Source organism: Myotis lucifugus, unplaced genomic scaffold, assembly GCF_000147115.1.
Source record: "Myotis lucifugus unplaced genomic scaffold, Myoluc2.0 scaffold_225, whole genome shotgun sequence".
Classification (NCBI taxonomy): domain Eukaryota; kingdom Metazoa; phylum Chordata; class Mammalia; order Chiroptera; family Vespertilionidae; genus Myotis; species Myotis lucifugus.
Window position 1 is genome coordinate 387,398 of NW_005871273.1, and position 21,209 is coordinate 408,606.

At 42.7% G+C, this 21,209-nt stretch overlaps 1 protein-coding gene across 5 annotated transcripts in view; it reads right to left on the bottom strand.

Annotated features, from left to right (window-relative positions):
• The window catches only part of NTM (neurotrimin), an 846,452-nt gene that overhangs the window by 18,860 nt on the left and 806,383 nt on the right, over positions 1-21,209 (bottom strand). For all 5 annotated transcript variants that reach the window (XM_006098235.3, XM_014463876.2, XM_023761994.1 and 2 more), the window contains 2 exons: positions 2,663-2,797; positions 1,419-1,539 (listed from right to left, as the gene is read on the bottom strand). In XM_006098235.3, coding sequence (XP_006098297.1) covers positions 1,419-1,539; positions 2,663-2,797 — 256 coding nt within the window. The remainder of the gene's footprint in view (positions 1-1,418; positions 1,540-2,662; positions 2,798-21,209) is intronic.

Genomic DNA, 21,209 nt, shown 5'->3' on the forward strand with positions numbered 1-21,209 from the left:
AGAGGATGCAGCTGATTTGTTTTGGTGAAGACCTAGACAATGGAAGGCCGAGGAGCTGACCCTGAGCTCCACAGCTGCTGTGTTTTTCTGCTATTAGATATCCATATAGGAGATTCTTCAATAAGAGGGAGGGAGGGACAAGTGAAACCGAATTTCTAAGAAAGACAACATTACTCTCTTCTGCTTGATTCTGAATTCTTGGGAAAAGAGGGACGGACAGCCAGCTATTTCTTCTTATCTTATCTCTTTGTGAGATTGTTTACCTCTTTCTGCCTCTGTTCTTCCATCTAGAAAATGGGCTAGATGAATGCAGTACGAAGACTTTGTAACTGAAGTCTTTTGTACTTAAAATGGAAACACACTGTGTGTCTTTGAAAGGATTATAATCAGACAATGAATCTTATGACTAAGTGACTTGGTCCTAAACAAAAACCAAGGGTCGATTCAGAGACCTGAAGAGCTTTTGGTGTGTGACTGGTGGCTGACCCCTAAAAGAAAGACACACAAGCCCATAAAGATGTTCTATGTCACGTGGGCAACAGCTGGATCCCTCCTGGCCTGGAGTGGCTCACACCGCTCTCCTCCTCCCCATCAACCTCTTGGGTGTTTTCTTTCTCAGCTTCTCGGCCTCTGAAACGCGTTCTTCCTTCTCCGCCCCACATATACCTCGGGACTCCTTTGCATCATCCCCTCCCCATTTCTAGAAAAGTGTTCTTGCACCTTTATTGGTTGCTCCCCCACCTTAAAATGGCGATTTTCACAGCGGTGATTGTGCTGCCTGGTGGACTGAGCCTCTGACCCTGGGCTAACGTGCCATTTGCTGGCTCCTCACCATGACCATCTCCAGCAAATCACAACAAATGTCCTGGTGGTGGCTGCAGCAATGCCAGGGGAGGGAACGCTGCTCTCTCTCTTTCCTACAGTGAACCAACAGCCTGGGTACAAAGGAGGCCTAACTAGGGTCATGGACTCCTGTAAACCAATCCTGACAGCGTCTGAACCAGAACTGAGACCTCTAGCTCCAGCTAACTTCTTAGCCACTCCTAGGGTCCCGGGAGCGTTCCTAACACCTCATGAAAGCCCGGGAATGTGTTAGAAAGAGCTTCAGGTGGAACATACTATTTTCTTGGCCTATGAGAAATCCACAGGCCTTCCCATGCCCCTGGCAGCCCTTCCTGTAAGGTATTGCTTCCTTACAAAATGTTTTCCTTCAGGCTGGTTAGTCCAATGCATGGCAACGTTGGAAACATAGCAGAAATGCATTAATACCAGGAAAAGACGTGATTGGATATTGCCTCCCCTTCTAGGCAGGGGGAGTTCAGGGAGGAATTCACAGGGTTTCCCTCGCAACCACGAAACTGGAGAAGATGCCTTCTTTGGGTGCGGGGGAGAGAGGGGTGCAGGGAGGGGGTCCTCACCTTTTGTCGTCCTTGTACCACTGGAATTCTGCGGAGGGGACTGCCGAGGCTTCACACTGCAGGGTCCCCTTCTGTCCCACGGGGACGCCTGTCCCCTTCGCTTCAGAGATGTACGGTGGATCTGCAGGGAGAAGACGCCCTGTAGCATCTGAAAATGCATTCTCCAGCCAGGCCGCTGCCTCCCTCGCTGATTGTATTTTTCACTCTCTGATCTACCGCGCTCCCTTGAGCGGACAGATTCACTACACAAATTGTGCTGCAGGAACCAAACCACTCGCGGTAGTTCTAAGGAAAACCCTGGTCTGCCCAGCGTGGGATGCTGCTATCCCCTTCTGAAGGGAGGCGAGTGACCAGGTGTGCATGCAGGCCCGCTTTCTGTTTAAACTTTTTAACTTGCACAGGATGATGCCAACCCATCAACCCTCCAGTCCCTGGGTTGGCAGTCAGCAGTTTTAATCAGCCTCATAGAATTTCTGCAAACCAGGTTCTTGCCAGACTATATAACCTCATACTATTCAATTCCCATCAAAAGCGCAGTTGCAAGAATAATATTCATAGAGAATTGCCTGAAGGGTGTACGGATCAGTCATCCTTCTAGGTTCTTCTAAAATGATTCCCGCATCTACCAGACCCAGCCAGACCTATATAGTTGGCCTACTTGGAATTGAAGTTTTCCCTAACAACGCTTGACAATTCCAACAGCTTGCAGGGGAGTGCACTGGGAAGCACAGGTGTAACAAACACGCCATTCTATTTAATACAGAAACACTGTTTGCAAGTGGTTGACTACATTTCAAGGTGCTCTATTTGTAGAGACCCTAAAGATCAACTTCCCCTTGGTTTCAGGACCAGGAAAAGCAATGTTTCTCCCAAGCAACTAGCTGGCTTTTATCTGATGGACATAAACCTGAAAACAGATGATGTTTCGCCCTCGCTGGTTTGGCTCAATGGGTGGAGCATCAGCCTGTGGACTGAGGGGTCCCAGGTTCCATTCCAATCAAGGGCACATGCCCCGGTTACTGGTTCGGCAGGCAGGAGGCAGCCAATCAATGATTCTCTCTCATCATTGATATTTCTATTTCTCTCTCCCTTCCCCACTCTGACGTCAATAAAAATATATTTTTAAAAAGCCACATATGCCATTCACTCTCTAAGAGTTGGCTCTGTATCCATCTCTTTTTTGTGGCCATGCCAGCAGCCCCCCTCCCATCCACACGGGGCGAGGGTTCCATGACAACACTTACAGTTCACGGTGACCTTCACTCTCCGTACCACGGGTGCGGCCACGTCATTGGAGGCGCTGCACTCGTAGTCCCCGGACTGCTCCCTCGTGATGCCCTGGATCTCCAAGTATTCATCTTCACTCACAAAGCCCACGGCTGCCGGAGAAGGTGTGGTAGCACAGGAGAGAAAACAGCAAAAGCATGCTCTTAGAAACCAACGTAGGACCTGGTTATGTCAGCCACTTTCAAGTTCAGATTCCTCAGCACTGTGTGCATTCACACTTCCCTTCTCCTACCACAGCCACCACCACCATCTCCTTAGCTCCCCAAAGGACTAGCTGAGATGCCCGTGTTCCTACCTGGACTAAACAAATGCCTAGAGATCTGTGCCCTGCCCTGACCTTACCGAGCCCTCTGGCTCTGGGTCCAAGAAAGGCACCTGAGGTGTATCTCAATTCTTTCTGACTCCAGGTGCCATTCACACTGAACCTTGGAGTAGAGCCAATGACTACATCCCAGACCACATACCAGTATCAGTTAAAAATACCAAAATAGCTTACACACACAAACGTCACAAAAGACAGTGGGAACACTCATGAAATAAAAGTTAATTTATTTTTACAGCTAGACAGTCAACTGATAGGCAAAAGTCCATTTCCCAAACTTCAATCTACTAGAGCTCTTGGGTATAAGATCCTGCAGACAAGCCAACACCAGGGACTCCACGCTCTAATCACAAACATGGCAGAAAGGAAAGGACAAGAGGACAGGTACAGATCTCACTGCCACTTCATCATCAGCAGCATCAGTTCTGTATGGAAGAGTCATGCATAATAACACTAACCCCTTGCCTACTGGACTCCCCACCAGAGGCCTGGCCGCAAGGATCTGATGATGGAACGGCCATGACATTCAAACCTAGGAGATGCATTTCTTGTTTTTCTCCCTTGTTGCCCTCAGTTCCCGCCTCCTCAAAGAAAGACAATGGAGAACAAAAGTAACTGCTTCCTTCCCAGGGAAGTATCTGGCCTCTTCCACTCAATGAAGTAACCAGCATGATGATACATGCATTGTGCGAACTGGGATACCTTGAAGAGTATAAGGAGGTGCTATTAACACTTGGAGTGGGGGAAACGAGTTAAGTCGGCTTGCGTGAATTGCGCGTACTCCGCGGGAGCCGTCTTTAACTCGGTTCATATAGATTTGCGGTGGAGTGCGGGAAACGTGTAAACTCGGGCCGATTATAACTGCGTATTACCAAATATTTGTTTGTAATCCACCCTTTTGGTGGATGGAACAAAACCAAAAGACAGAGCCATCTTATATTTTGGCGGGAAATTCACCCCACACCGGAGTGTTAATAGTGACTATCCAGCCCAGTAGGCATGGCTCAGTGGTTAAGCTTCGACCTATGAACCAGGAGGTCATGGTTCAATTCCCAGTCAGGGCATATGCCTGGGTTGTGGGCTCGATCCCCAGTGTGGGGTGTGCAGGAGGCAGCCAATCAATGATTCTCTCTCATCATTGATGTTTCTCTCTCTCTCTCCCTTCCTATCTGAACTCAATACAGAAAGTGACAATGGGGCAGCAGCATGAGTTGAGACTGTCACTAGCAACTGAGACATCTGCCCAGACAGAATGTACACACAATCCCAACACCTCAGAGGATTGTTGGGAGTGACAAATGGAAACACACACAAACATGAAAGCATTTTGAAAGCTTCCGTGTGCTGTGCACCTGCTTTCGCTCGCACTCCTATAATCTGCCCGGAGGCGCAGGCTCCGTGAGTGGAGCTAGATTAACATGCATGGCTCCACATGAGCAGGGAGGGAAGAGAGGAGCACCTTTCTCCAGGGGATAGCACTGCCACGTAATGTCACATGCACCTGCTGCTCCAAAGCGTGAAAATAACAGCAGCGAGAAACTGATACAATACAAAGAATGATAGACGTGCTATGTAAGTTATGGTTGTATTTGTTATGTGACATGAAGGTCGCTGTTTTGTCCATGTAACAACAGTAGTGATAAGGATGGCAACAATAACAAAACAACCATCTTGTGAAAAAGGGCCACGACCTGCCCAACTCGGCCACCACTCCTTGGACATGATCCCACTGTGTCACCCTCCAGTAATACGCTCAATTAGGTTGCCATTTCCTCATGTACTCGCATGACCTAGGGAACCCACGCTACATGTGTGTGGGAACTCTTGCCTCCGCTACCTACACAAGAGCGAAAGAACAGCTTGTAGCTACTGAGACAAGCAAGACTCATAAATTTTCAGGAAGATCCAAGAACATGGTAATGAGTAGAAAACAGGGTCAAAAAGTTCAGGATGTGGAGAAGACACTCAACATTGACCCCTGGGAACTCACAGTCCCAAACCAGTTAAGAAACTTCTCTAATTGTCATGGTAGCCTTTTGTTCTTGCTTCCTAAGCATCTTCAGGGGGAAAAGTACTCGCCTTGATGTGAGGAAGGATGAGGAAAACCAGGAGCAAAGGTTTAAAGGAAGAGTTGGTGATTCCTTTCATCTTGTTGTTTATTTGCTACCAGGCCCGAGCCTACATTTGTCAGATCTTTCCCTGCCGGAATGCTATAATTACTGTGCAAAGCATCTCGGAGACCAGTGTCACACTTAATATTCCCATTAATTTTAAATGGTAGTCTTTGGTACATATGTGTGGCAATTGATGTCATATTTTAATTAGGCTTGCCCTACACCATCTGAAATTAATAATAGCTTGAATTACCAGTGTAATTTATAAATTAACAGTGCCGTAGCATTAGGAAATAAATTAGTTCTGGACAGCTGTTTCTGGACTGAGCTCCGTGTCTGAGCAGTGGTCGGACCCCAGATTCCTGGGAAGGCTGTGTACTGCACCATCAAAGCAATGAAACACAACTACATAGGTTTTTCTGGGTCTCTCGCCCTTCTCTCCACCTGGAGACCAAACATCTAATTTTATTCTACCGTCCAAATATGCTCTTGTGTGACCCCAGTAAGATATACAGGGACTCAGTTGCATGGGCTCATTATAAGGACATATAAATGGAGAAACAAGTAGGGGGATTGCAGTCATAGACACAAATGCAAGGTCACAGATATTAGGATAGTCACAATCAAGAAGTCATCACATTTTCTGTGAAGATGTGTGTAATTTTATATATTTCTATCAGGCAATCTTACGTAGTGAAGGAAGTTGGAGAGCTTACGATTTGGGGAAGGTCCAGATTTGTATTACCACGGGGAAAGAATCTACACTTAGTTCATCATGCGGAAAACAATGAGGCTTAACTTTACTATCCTGTGTTCCCCAAACCAAGTGTAGAATTACAGGAAAACCACAATGACTCCGTTACTCACCAATTTCATGCACTCTCTGACTCAACTGGGTGAGGCATGTGAAAACTAATTCATACATAGAAACATGCTTTATATATTTTAGCTTTCCTTGCCATTATTTTCACCGTTCTCCTCACATACATTGTTTCTCTACTAAAAGCAAAGATGGCAAAACCAGAGAGAAAGAGAGTCAGTATATACACAACAAATTCAACTTTGAGCCACCAGAAATGAGGTTCCTAAAGGGGATGCCTAAGACAAATAAGCCAACCAGAAAAAACTAAACCAAAATCTGAATTTATAAGAGTCAACGATTTGAGCAAAGTTTTCCTTTAAACACCATTTGTGCTCTGGTTATGAACATGTACCAGCTGACACCTTAAATTTGGACTTCTGGCTTTCAGAACTGGGAGACTAGACATTTTTATTGTGTAAGCCGCCTCCTCTTTGTTACTTTCTTGGGAACCCTAGGAAACTAATACACTCTTGTCTCTCTCCCAATTCCCAGTACCTATGGCTGTCTGAGTGTAGAGTTCATCTAGTTCATCTAGAGTTCGTCTCGTCTTTAGAATCACAAAAATATTCAACTAAAGAGCTCAAAACATCAGTGAAGGTTATATAATCCTATTGTTATTATGCTAGGGCATAGTCTGATTCAATAGGATTACCTAGAAAAATTATTTAAATATAGATTTCTAGATCCTACCATAACTACAAAATGTCCTGGAATGAGGAGTTTTAATAATTTTACCAGGAAATTCTCATAGTCAAGTTAGGAAATTAGTGATTTTGTTCAATCCCTGTATGGTTCATGTGTGCAACTACAGTTCAGAGGAGCCCGTGTCGGTTTAGTGCCAGATCGCACCAGCTCTCCAATGTCCAATCCACAGATGGTTTTTGCTATATTCACCGTCTTATTTTCCAGTGCAATTGAAACCCTCTCTCAGCAGGACTGAGTCTTGCACATCCTGGCTCTCAAGACACCAAGGGAAATAGTTTACATAATTTGAAGTTTGTTAAATTCTTATTAATAGATGGATTGATAGGCTCAGAAGTACTTAATTTAAAAAAAAAATCCAGGGACTCCATGCTGCTCTCCTAATCCTCACGTGGCTCTATTCCCACCACAACACCACTTCTGGTAATTGTTCTTAGCTTCTTAGCATAATATTTGTATTTCCTGACGTTAAACATATCATCACTATTAATGTTCTAACAGCACTGACTTTCTTTAAATGTGCAATTTAAAAAGGTTTATTGAGTGTTTAGTATAATTTATATTGGTCTTGGGGCCAATTATTTCCTCAGGGAAATGCATCCTTAATTTAAAAATGAAGATCAATGAGGAAGTATGATGCATTGAACAGAATTTGTTCTACGGCCAACTTTTCAGGAACACAGCTATTTCATTAAGTGGAATCTGACAATTCAAGCCGGGAAATGAAGCAAGTTAGAAACGTGATTCCACCTGCCCTCCAATCCCCAAAGGAGGTTCGCATTGCCCATGGGCTGAGCTCAGCAGCTTCTCTCAATAATGGACAGAAGGACCCTGTGTAAGTAATACCCTTTGGAAGAGAAAACCCCACGTTCCCGAGTTCATAGACTGGGGATTAACAGTGCTTATAACTGCAAATAATAATAGCCATGATTATCATTTTTATCGCACCTAAGAATAAGCTTGTCAGGAGAACAGCTGTCGCTACTGGAGAGGAGAGGACACAGCTGTCTGCTTGTTTAATATTTTTATGGCATTTACACCAGCTGAGATAAAAATCATGGGCCCCCAGAAACTAAAAAAAAAAAAGGACATAACATGGGAACCCAGAAGTGAGAGTTGAGATGAATTATTTTTTTAAAAAAAATTTAGTTCAAATACTGTGCCTAGTCTAGTACTAGACTAGTTCTCTCACCACTGCTCCCTCAACTTCTTGGTTTCATAAAGATGTTCCTGTGAAACTCAGATTGGGCTCCAGGGACAGCTGCTGACAGGACAGGGAAGCTGGGGTCCCTCCAGGTGCCTTCATTATAAGCTGAGGTGCATGGGAGGTTTTGTGTTTTGATGGTGAAAGACATGGCTTTGTTCAGATGTTGGAAGGTCAGGTGGACAAGAGCAGCACAAGAACAACGTGACAGAGGTGTAGTTACTCTTTCTCAACACCAACCCCTGCAGAGCCAGAGGGACTGGTTTTGTTGTCTCATGAAGAATGTCATTAGCCTGGCCGGGGTGGCTCAGTGTTTGGGCATCGACCTATGAACCAAGGAGGTCACGGTTCGATTCCTGGTCAGGGCACATGCCCGGGTTGCGGGCTCGATCCCCAGTTGGGAGCGTGCAGGAGGCAGCCCATCAATGATTCTCTCTCATCATTGATGTTTCAATCTCTCTCTCCCTCTCCCTTCCTTTCTGAAATCAATACAAATATTTTTAAAAAAGAAAAAAAAAGTGATTAGGGTCAGAAACTATAGAAGACGTGTTTCTGAAAGATGTGAGAGGTAGGCGGTGCTGCAGTGAGATCCCGTGTCAACACCTGCCAGTGATTGTGTGAAGTCCCTCCTCATCCCTGGCCACCTGATGACTCCGCGCAGCTGGAAATCAGCCAATCAGAACAGACCTCAGAAGGTGAGGGGCTGCACTGACAGGGGCAAAGGGAAGACCATGAGAAGACTTGTATTTGAGCACATGGTATGGACTCCAAGAAGTTGGCAGAGGAAACTGAGGGAAGGCTGAAGTCCACAGGCTTACCAGAGGGCCCTAAGAGCCACATGGATGTGACACTGACGCAATCCTTGTGCTGCTGGGAGCATGTGGGCTACACACCAAATCCCGACAGCAATTTCTGCTGTATCAAGGAAAACTATCAATAGTAAAAGCATTTCCAAATGTGACATCTACACAGAATGAATAGCTTCTGAGGGTCTGATTATTTGGCAGGTGCAGTATGGCTGTTGGCACCGTTGCCCTTGCTACACTGTGAGGCTGGATTGGGCTCTAACGCCCTCACACTGGCCCCGTAGAATTTGCTAGCTGACAATTCACTTCTTCAGGCCTCAGATTCCTCTTCTGTTAAATGGGGGACACAACACGACGTTATAGGGTTTGGTGAGTATGAAAGAAGGAAATGTGTGGGAAGTACGTAGAACATAGTCAACTATCAATAAATGGTAAGCCCTCATGACCGTTGTTCTCACTGATATCACAACTCAGTTTGAAAGCATTTTAATACACAAGATCTTCAACACAAGAAAATCTCAATGCAGAAATGCAAGAATAATCAGATCTTTGCTTTCCTAGTAGGAATTTCATAGTAATAAACTTTACAAAGGATTCACCACAGATCCTTTAACTAGAAAGTTCTATTCCCTTCAATTAAAAGAGGATTTGATTTACAAGGGATACAATATTTCAGGATGATTTCTTCTAAGAAAGTCAGTAGTGTTGCATAGCCCACGTGAGACCTGCTGAGGGCTTGAAAAATGTCTCTACTTTCACTGCTAAAAATAGAAGGATATACACATATTTTATATATTTTTTTCTCCTTGACTATTCCTTTGGAAACAGAAAAGGTAGTTTGAGCAGTCGCTGCTGGACAGCTGCAGGTGGGATTGGTCTGGGGAGGCATGGGGGCCAAGTGGCAGTGACTCGGATAGATGAGCTGCCACTGCTGAAAACAGGCCTGCAAGACAGTTCTATAGGTCAGAAGTCTGACACATGTTTCACTGAGCTAACAGCAAGGTGTCAGCAGGGCATCATTCCTTATTAGCAGCTCTGGGAAACCTCCACTTCCTTGTTTATTCAGCATGACATGGTCAGGGTTGAGCCTCACAGTCCAGCAACCTTTCCAACCCATGAACAGGAAAACAACAATCAAGACCTGATTACAACAGGAGAACCCAAATAACTCACAAAAGAGACATTTCTAAAGCATCCAGCTCAGGAGATCACTGGGTCCCACAGTATAGTTACTATCTAAGACCACTCCACGATGATGGGGCGTCATAGCAGCTCTATTTAATACATAGAAACAAACACAAAGAGATAGCTAAAATAGGGAGACAAAAAAACAGGCCTCAGATGAAAGAACAGGAGGAATATTCATGAAAAGAGCTAAATGAAATGGAGGCAAGCGATTTATCAGAGGTAGAGTTCAGAGTAATGGTTAATGGATGCTCAATAAACTTAGTGAGAACTATAAGAAAATTAATGGGAACAACAAGAAATGTAATGGGAACTACATCAGCATGAAAAGGGACATAAAATCACGAATAAGAAGCAGTTAGAAGTGCAGAACAGTATACTAGTATCTGACATCAAGAATACAGTGGAGCCCGGCCAGTGTGGCTCAATTGGTTGGGCATCATCCCTGGCATGGACAGGTCACTGATTTGATTCCTGGTGAGGGCATATGCCCAGGTTGCAGCTTGATCCCCATTAGGGGGCTGCAGGAGGCAGCCAATCAATGTTTCTTTCTCATTGATGTTTCTATCTCTCTCTCCCACTCCCTTTCTCTCTGGAATCAATTATATATATATATATATATATATATATATATATATATATATATATATATATGATAAACCTATAGCCAATATCATACTCAATAGGCAACAACTAAAAGTATTCCTTTAAGATCAGGAACAAGACGTGGATGCATGGATGTCTGCTTTCACCTCTTTATTCAACATAGTGCTGGAAATCCTAGCCACAGCAATCAGACAAGAAGAAATAAAAAGCATTCAAATTGAAAAGAAAGAAGTAAAACTGTCATTATGTGCAGATGGTGCAATATTATATATAGAAAATCCTAAAGATTCCACCAAAAAACTACTATATCTAATAAATGAATTCATCAAAGTAGCAGGATACAAAATTTATATGCAGAAATTGTCATTTTTATTAATCAATAACAAACTCCCAGAAAGAGAAACTAGGAAAAGAATCCCATTTACTATTGCAACAACAAGAACAAAAATAAGATACCTAGATATAAACCTAACTAAGGAGGTAAAAGATCTGTATTCAGAAAGCTATAGGACATTGAAGGAAGAAATAGAGAAAGATGCAAACAAATGGAAGTGTTCATGGATTGGAAAAATGAACATCATTAAAATGTCTATACTATTCAAAGTAAATCTATAGATTCTATGCAATTCCTATTAAAATACCAATGGCATATTTCACAGATGTAGAATAAATATTCCAGAAATTTATATGGAACCACATAAGACTCTGAATAGCTTCCACAAACTTGAGAAAAAAGAATATAGTTGGAGGGAATCCAATTACTGGATGTCAAACTATAGTACAAAGCCACTGTAAATCAAAACCATCTGGTACTCACACAAGAACAGGCATATAGATCAATGGAACAGAACAGAGACCCCATAAATAGATCCAAGCCATTACACTCAATTAATATTTGATAAGAATATATAATGGAGCAGAGACAGCCTCTTCAATAAATGGTTCTGGGAAAATTGGACAGGTATATGCAAAAAAAAAATTCAACTAGACCACCAACTTACACCATACACAAGAATAAACTCAAATTTGATAAGATACTTAAATGTAAGAAGCACAATCATAAAAATCCTAGAAGAAAACATAGGTAGTAAAATCTTAGACATCTCTCAGAGCAATATTTTTGCCAATATGTCTCCGAGGGATAAACATAGGAAAAAATAAAGAAATGGAACTATATTAAACTAAAAAGCTTCTTCACAGCAAAAGAAACCATCAAGACAAAAAGGAACCTGTCATATGGGAGAACATATTTACTAATAATTCAGCTGATAAGGGGTTAATATGCAAAATATAAGGAGAACTTACACAACTCAACACCAGGAAGACAAACAATCTAATTAAAAAATGGGCAAAGGACCTAAATAGTTAGAAATTTATCCAAAGAATATACACAGGTGGCTAATAGGTACATGAAAAAAATGCTCAAGGGCACTAATCATCAGGGTGGTGCACATTAAAATGATATGAGGTATCACCTCACACCTGTCAAAATGGCTACCTTCAATAAATTAACTGTCCTCTCTCCCCTACTGTCTGTGTTCATTGCTTATGCTCATATGCATGCATACAAGTCCTTTGGGAGGTGGGGGCAGCTGGGGAGAGGTCAATGGGGAAAAAGGAGACTTACGTAATACTTTAAACAATAAATTTTAATTAATTAATTAATTAACAAAGAGCAAGTGCTGGTGAGGATGTGGAGAAAAGGGAACCCTAGTGCACTGATGGTAGAAATGCAGACTGGTGCAGCCACTGTGGAAAACACTATGGAGTTTCTCGAAAAATTAAAAATAGAACTGCCTTTCCCCCAGTGATCCCACTTCTGGGTGTATATTCTAAGAATCCCAAACACCAATCTGAAAGAATATGTGCACCCTGATTTGGAAGCATCTCACGTTCCCATCAGTAGATGAGTGGGAAAAAAGCTGTGGTACATTTACACAATGGAATACAACATGGGGGGGGGGGGAGAGAGAGAGAGAGAGAGAGAGAGAGAGAGAGAGAGAGAGAGAGAGAGAGAGAGAGAGAGGGAGAGGAAGAAACTCTTACCCTTTGTAACAGCATGAATAGACCTGGAGAGTATTATGCTAAGTGAAATAAGCCAGTCAGAGAAAGACAAATACCATATGATCTCACTGATATGTGAGATTTAATGAACAAAATAAACTGATGAACAAAACAGAACCAGAGGCAACGATACATGAGACAGACCAACAAATATCAGAGGGCAGGGGATATGAGCTGAAGGAGGGTGCAGGATTAGCTAAAGAACATATGTGCATAGCTCATGGACACAGACACTTGTGTAGGGAGGGCCAAAAGAGAGGGTGAGGGGCTGGATAGAGGTGGGCAAAGGAGGGGAAAATGGGAGACATCTGTAATAGTGTCAACAATAAACAATTTAAATTAAAAAAAAAGAAAACAACAAAAGAAAGGATGGCCTGATGATCTCTCCCAGAATGAATAACCTTACAAGATCTCTTCTGGAAGAAGATTCTGGAAGGCCCAGACCTGCTTTTGCTTGTTATAGAATGGAGGGACACTTCCGGCGCTGAGAAAATTCCTTTTGGAATCAAAGATAGGCACCATCTTTGGGGAAGGGGGCAGGCTGAATTGTTCTGACTAGCTGGCTTCCGATATGTAAATGGAATTTCTCTAAAACATGTTGGTGAAGGTTGCTGTGAGCCAGGAGCTGAAGTCAGAGAGCAAGCATGTCAAACTCGCGGCCTGCAGGTCACATGCGGCCCACAACGAATATTTTTGCGACCCAGCCAATATAACAGTATGTAAGAAACATTTTAATAAAAATTTCATAACTTAATTTTTATAATGTCCTGTTATATATAATTATTAATAACGAACTACAACATTTGCCAATGACTGATTACTATAATTGTGTTGTATTCATTTCCCTTATGCGCAGGTGCACCATTTCTCCCCACTAATACTAGCAGTGAATATTTTAGCAGCCGACGGCCACGTCATTAGTCTTGGACTGACTTGCTTGGTGTGCGCAACAGGAAATATTTCACTTTTGGAGAACAAGAAAAATAGGTTTGTTTGTTTTACGCTTATTAATCTGTGCAGTTATTCAGTGTCTGGTAAGTTAATGTTCAAGAAAAAGTATCAATTTTTATTAAAATGTTCGATTATTTTATGTTAACGATGACATTTATCTCAGCCCTTTGTATTCAGCATGTCTCTATCGAAATAAACCTACGTTTCTATGAAAATTGAAGCTTTTGTTTCTTTGCGGCCCACATAAACTTAAACCGTGTTTATTTGGCCCGTGTTAGTCTTTGAGTTTGACATGCTTGTCGTAGAGTGTTGAACACGTGCGGTGATGTCCCTGTGCCATTCCCACCTCCTAGTCTCAGACTCGTATCTATTCCATGTGAAGAGAGGACTCTTCATATACCTGGGAAACCATCTCTCTCAGCTTTTGTTATTAGAATTTTTTGATTAGGAAATTTTCTGGGAATAATTATTAGCTTTGTATTAAGGAGGAGCTGCAGCCCACATGTAATTATATAGAAATGAGGCCCTGTGCTCCCCAGAGCCAGCCCTCTGCTCCCTAGAGCCAGTCCTGTGATTCTCTGAGGCCTAGTTCTTCCCTCAGGATGCCACTGGCGTTCTCTGCAGATGCAGCTCCAGCTGCTGAGACCCAGGGCTGTGAGCTCCCCTGCTGCGGGCCTTTTGTGAGGCCCCTGAGCTGGGCTTGCAGGCAGACCCTGGGTGATGATGTCAAGACAGCAAACAGCTGTGTGTGTGCAGTGTGCAGCTTGATGTTGGAGCCTGGGTATTTGCAGCGGTGCAGCTGATGGCTGCTAAAAAAAATAAGAAGAGAGAAATCAGCTTTTGATTTGTGAATTCAGGCAAGCGGATATGAAAGACATGGATAGCAGGTAAATATAGAATTCCGCAGTGTCACACCGCCTCGTATCTTGGCTGTTTGTGCTCTCTTTTCTACATCTCTGGATATATAAGCCAGTGCTGAGAAATGTGAAGAATTTAATTGCTTTGAAATTCCTTCCCAGGAATAATTTAAGAAAATTATTTTAACTTGAGAGGCTGCTAATAGGCTAAGCTTCCGGCTCGATCTCAGGGACCCTCAGGTCAGAAGGTCACGTGTAGTGGGGTCACCTTCACCACCTGGTTCTGACCTGCCCTGGAAAAGCAGAGCGGACTGTACAGTCAGTCTGTTGTTTAGCCACGGAGATGCTTTCTATATTAAGGACAGGAGTTCTTAATCCAAGAATCGTGGCACTGTGATCTCAGGAGTGTTTGGAACATGAGGATGTGACATTGTGCGCTTGCCTGTGTATGTGTGAGTGTGTTTTCCTTTTGCATCAGCATCCTCATGTGTGGAGCAGGATGAAGGCCTCCTGAAGAATTTCATTTATTGATGACTGAACCAAGCAAACGCTCAATGACATGACAAAATAAAAAGTAGAAGAGCTAGGATGGGGTCAAATCTTTCATTAAGACAATCTAATGAATAAGTTCAGATCAGATCATAGAGAGAAAAGTATCCAGTACCATCAATACCAGAAAATGAAATGCCATACAGGCATTTCCATGTGGCATGGGGTAGGAGGATGTGTATAAAAGAATGACTCAAGAAAACCACATGGAAATACCCATAGAATAGCTTGTTGGTGGGGGATCATTTGGGCCCAGAGAAAAATGGAGACATGACAGAAAATCTGTGTATTTGCCATATTTAACTACAGTCTTTGAATATCCATTCTGTCTGCCTGTCTGTCTATCTATCTATCATCTATTGATCTATGTAATCTTTGCAAGTGTAGATCTCAAAATCTACCCAACACCAAAGCTATTTGCTTGCAAATCATACTGCTATGGAATTGCACTGCTTGAAATGTGAGCATGGGCCCTGTCCCCTGGTTGGTTCTAAGTGTTCCATGCCACATAGGTGAAATGGTTGACAGGTGAAATTGTCAACCACATGAAAATCCATAAAAAGGGAGAGTGCATGGAAGGGAAGAGTTGATTCACTCTTTCGTTAGTTACACTAATACTGTTTGCTTCCACCTCTCTTCATTTCACATAAAACCTAAACCTAGGCATGCACGCCTGGCTCCTGGGTGAAATGCAACATGTGAGACCCAACAAGCATGCTTTATCAGAGTTCGCTAGCACAGTGTTCCTGAATCCTGGTCATGGCTATTTCTTTTAGCTACTAAGTCGTTTTAAATAAGATATTGAACCCCAGTTTCCTCACTAGTAAACAGTGGAGACTATTTTTTTCACCCAAGATTGGGGTTGAGAATTAAATGAGATAATGTTTGCAAATACACAGAAGAGTTATTAGCACATTAACAGATGGTCGATACATGCTAGAAGGAACAAGCTATAAGAGGAAGGAGACTCAACCCTCCAATCAGGTCCACTCCTCTCTCTATCTGTTCTCTCTCCCAGGCTATCTACACTGCCAAATCCCATTCATACATTTTAAATTATCAGCTATGCTCATGATCTCATCACGGACATCACCATCCCAAGAGGATCTGCTGAACTCTAGGTGCAACCTAATGCCTCCTTTGTATATTTCACAGACACCACAGTCTGTGTTTATCATCTTGCCCCTCAAACTTGCTCTCACCCCAATGCCCACTAATGTCTGTTGTTGGCAAGGTTAACTCCCCATTCTCCTAAAATAGGAGGGTCACATTCGAGTCTTTCCTTTCTCTGATTCCTCAATAACTCCTGTTGTTTTTACTGCCTTTATAGTTTTCAAATCTATCTTCTTATTTTATTACTAGAGGCCCAATGCACGAAATTCATGCAAGAGTAGGCCTTCCTTCCCCCTACTGCCGGCACCAGCTTCCCTCTGGCACCTGGGACCCAGGCTTTCTTTGCAGCCCCGGCTTTGTCTGGAAGGATGTCCAGTCTAATTAGCATATTATGCTTTTATTATTAGACACTGTTTCTATCTTTTTTTAAATTTGGTTTTAATAAATGGCTAACATGAACTGGGCATTTCTGTGGCAGAGGGTATGCCAAGTGTTTTGCAGGCATTATCTTTTCATCTTTACAGTGACCCTGTTAGACAGATGTGGCTGAGAGAGGGGAAATACCACGTCTACTAAAGTGACCACCAGCCAAAGACTTGAATTCCACCAGAGCTTGCATTTTTTATACATATAAAACTTCATTAACTATTTTTATTTACCTGTCTCCTGTCCCTCCCCTTTCATGGTGAACTATCTTAATTCAGGCACCCATCTCTACTCTGGATTTTTATAACGCCCTCTTTACTGATCTCCCTGCCTCTTGTTCTACATTTTTATTGTTGTCAAAATAATTGCCCAAACTAAAAAATCAGCCTCGCCCCTGCTTAAATCCTTTCACTGCTCACTTTCCCCATTGATGTGGAATATAAAGGCTCCTAGGAGCTGGCTCTTGTCTACATTTCCATATTCTTCTATTTCCAGTTCCTACCCGTCCCATCCTCCCCCTACCCCCAAAGTCACTGCATTCAGGCAAAGTTCTTTACCTATCATGCCTGCTCTGTCTAGAACAGTGATGGCGAACCTATGACACGCGTGTCAGAGGTGACATGCGAACTCATTTTTTTTGGTTGGTTTTTCTTTATTAAATGGCATTTAAATATATAAAATAAATATCAAAAATATAAGTCTTGGTTTTACTATGGTTGCAAATATCAAAAAATTTCTATATGTGACACGGCATCAGAGTTAAGTTAGGGTTTTTCAAAATGCTGACACGCCGAGCTCAAAAGGTTTGCCATCACTGGTCTAGAATCTAATACCCACTTTGTCTACTTTCAGATGTCTATGCATCCTTCAAAACAGTCTTCGATATAAATCCTCTGAGCACCCTTTCTTAATACTCCAATGTCCTTGCCTCCTCTCTTCCCAGTTTTTTGTCTTGTTTGTTTCTAATGCTTATACTAATTACTTTGCATTGTGATGTTTTTACATATGTTTACCCTACTGGACTCAAATTCCCAAGACAGAAGGCACTCTTCTTCAACTTTATATCTCCAATATCAATTACAGTTTTTAACACATAGAAGGTAACACAAGCTGTCAAATACTGATGAATGAACTGACTGATGATAACTCTGGTGCCGGTGCCAGCTGTCAAAACGAACTATTCAAAAATCTTCTTTGGTGACTTTCAAGAAAATAGCAGATATCTACCTTTTAGGGTGTTTCTTATTTCTTTTTCCTGATAAAGCCTGGCCACATATGGAGACCTCTCAAATCGCCTAAGATTAAAGAATTTTATTCCACGCTTCCTAAGGGAGACTAACAATGTCTCCCTGAAGCAAGGCTCGAAGTGAATAAGACAAGAGCCAGGTTTGGCTCTCTCCACAAATATCCTTAGTTAAAAGCTCATGTGGCCGAGGCCCCTGCTTCTCTGAGCGAGTGGGGATACAGCACGCCCTAATCAGAAGTGTCTCAGACAGAGCGCTTTCTCCCAGCATCACCAATTCGGCTGAATTCTTTCCGAGTGGCATCAGCCTGGTGATTCAGCTCTGTCTCCATGTAATTAGTCGCGGGATGATTGCAGGGAATGTGATTAGGCTCTTTACCTTCCTGGGAGAGGCAGAAAGCAAAGTGCTGCCATCCACACAAAACGGGGCTCATCAGAAGAAGGGGTGGCCTCTGCTGCAGACACAGAGTCAACAACAAGCACCACCGTGCGCGGTGCTGGGCCAGGAATGGAAGCTGGCGAGGGGGGATGTGGCTCAAGCAACAGCTGCTTCTGCTGAGAAAATACTGAACTTGGCTGAGAAATCTCCATCACTGACCTCAAGGGGTTTGAAACTAAAATGCATGGACAGAAGTAGCGAATGTCCGCGTTCTCACGCTCATGCTCACCTGCTTTCCCTGTCCTCCTTCGTTTTCAGGACCCAGGGCTTTGCCCTCCCTGGGCGCTATGTCCCATCTACCTTGACTTGTCCTCAATGGCTCTACTGAGACTGCCCCAGCTCCCGCTCCTCTACCAGTCTTGAAGCCCATAAACCTAATTCCTCCTTTCCCATAACTCCAAGAAGAGAGGGTAACAAAACGTTTTACTTGATCACCAGCCAAAATGTCATTGGTCCTTAAATTGAAGAAAAACTAACAACCTTGACTGATTAGTCACAAGTTGTTCTTCCATTTCTGTTTCAATTCTCAACTTCGGGAGACTCATTGTCACATAGTAATAATAAGACTTGAGGGACACCTTCCATGGCACAGTGGAGAAGTGGGCAGATGAAATGACTGAACCAATGAAGTCAGTAGCAGGATAGATAGATAGACAGATAGATAGATAGATAGATAGATAGATAGATAGATAGATAGATAGATAGATGATAGATAGATGATAGATAGATGATAGATAGATGATAGATAGATGATAGATAGATGATAGATAGATGATAGATGATAGATAGATGATAGATAGATGATAGATAGATGATAGATAGATGATAGATAGATAGATAGATTGATAGATTGATAGATAGATTGATAGATATAGATTGAGTGAAGAGGACAGGAGAGTATGACATTTGCTCAGTGACTATGGGAACAATTATTTTACTTCACTGAGGCCTCAAATTCATTGACTCAACATTTTTTACTCTTTTTACTTTTATATCCCTTTTGATAAAACTTAGATTTTAATGACCCATCATTGAAATCTCTCACTGCAAAATATCCCCCAAATATTTCACCTCTATCTGTATGTCCCACTGGCCTGAGGAAACCTCACTATCAATACCTGAGTAGGTGTCTTCTCTGTGTTCTCTCTGGGAACATCACCCAAGCAGGGAGTTTGGTTTCCCCATGCATTCATGACCTCCTACCTCAGTAAGCACTCATCACCACCATGGAATTCAGTGTTTCTGTGATAACCATTCTTTCACTCTCAAAGTGTAGTTTGCCCTCCAATATTTTTTGAAACATCTCGCTGCCTCTGTTTATGCTTCCCCCTGCTAATGATCTTGTCTTATGCTTTGCTGAAGGAGGAAAAGACACACAACAAAACCCAGAAGCCACAAGACAGGCATCACTCATGATCAAATGTAAAAATCTTCTATATCTGTGCTTATCATCCCACTGTCTCCTAAGTTTTAGAGAACTTAGATTTTATGGTCCATCATTGCAATCTCTCATTGGAAATTATCGCCAACCCCTTCACCTCTATTCCTGTGCTATAGTAGCTGTCCAACAGAACACTGTCTGTCTCTCCTATTAAAAAGCCAATTCCTGCCCTGGCTGGTTTGGCTCAGTGGATAGAGCATCAGCCTGCGGACTGAAGGGTCCTGGGTTTGATTCTGGTCAGGAGCACATGCCCAGGCTGTGGGCTCGATCCCCATTTGGGGGCGTGTAGGAGGCAGCTGATCAATGATTATCTCTCATCATTGATGTCTCTCTCTCTCTCTCTCTCTCTCTCTCTCTCTCTCTACCTTCTTCTCTGAAATCAACAAAAATATATATATTTTTTAAAAGCCAATTCCTCCTTTTGATCTATGGCGTTCTTCCTTCCTCATCTTTTCAAAGACTTTACTCTATCCATTACTTCTAGTTTCTCCTATATCTCCATATGCTTTTTGCTCTACCAGAATTTATATATATAAATGCCTAATATGCAAATTGTTTCCACAGCAGTTCGACCGGGAGACCGATCACTCACTATGACATGTGATGACCACCAGGTAGCGGCATGGAACAAAGGAAGGCCCCAGATGGCAGCCAGAAGGCCCCAATTGGCTCTGATCACCGGCCAGGCCTAAGGACCCTACTCGTGCATGAATTTCGTGCACCGGGCCTCTAGGATATGTATAATACACACATATGCATGTATATAGGCTAAATATAAACATACCTATATATGCTTAAGTATATAATTCTGGGCAGTCACACCAACTTTCTTTGCTCAAGCGATAAAAGGCAAATGTGTTATCCCAGTCTTAGCTCACAGTGGTAATCTACCGATTTTTTTTTTTTTTTTACTTTTTAAATGTCTGCTTTAATACCACTTCTCTCCACTGACCCCATATTTCACAGCCTGCTTCTTGAAAATATTGTCCAAATGTGCCATCTGGAATTCTTCACCTCATATTGATACTTCAGTCCGTTCAATCTGGCTTCTGCCCACCTCCTCCCTGCATCAAGGTCACTGAGTGACTGCCAAGTTGCCAAATTCGTTGCACACATTTTAGCACTTTAAGAGACTTCTTGGCAGCAATCTACACAGTTGACAACTAATTTTCTTACAAAGACTTCTCTGTGGTACTAGGATGTCCTGTCCATCTACCTCTCTGCACACTCCTTCAGAATCTCCTAAGGTGACTTCTCCTATTTCACCCAACCTCTCTGTGTCGGATGTTTCAAATCCAGGTCCCAGATATTATTTTCTTTTCTCACTGTATGGTCATTCCCCACAGGGTGTCTTTTATTCAGTGGTTTTGAACATCCAGTTAGATGGCCATAACACATGTATGTCTCTACCCTTTTTCTCTTCCATGGACCACAGACTCATATTAGCAATGGCCTGCCTAACATAGTCACTTGGAAGTCTCATAGGCATCCCCCATTTAATACGTGTAACATGGAATTCTTTATTTTCTCCTTCCAACTTTATTTGCCTTCAGTCTTTCTCTGATTAACAAATGACACCTTAATTAAACCCAAAGTTCTGGAAGTCACTGTCAGCACTTA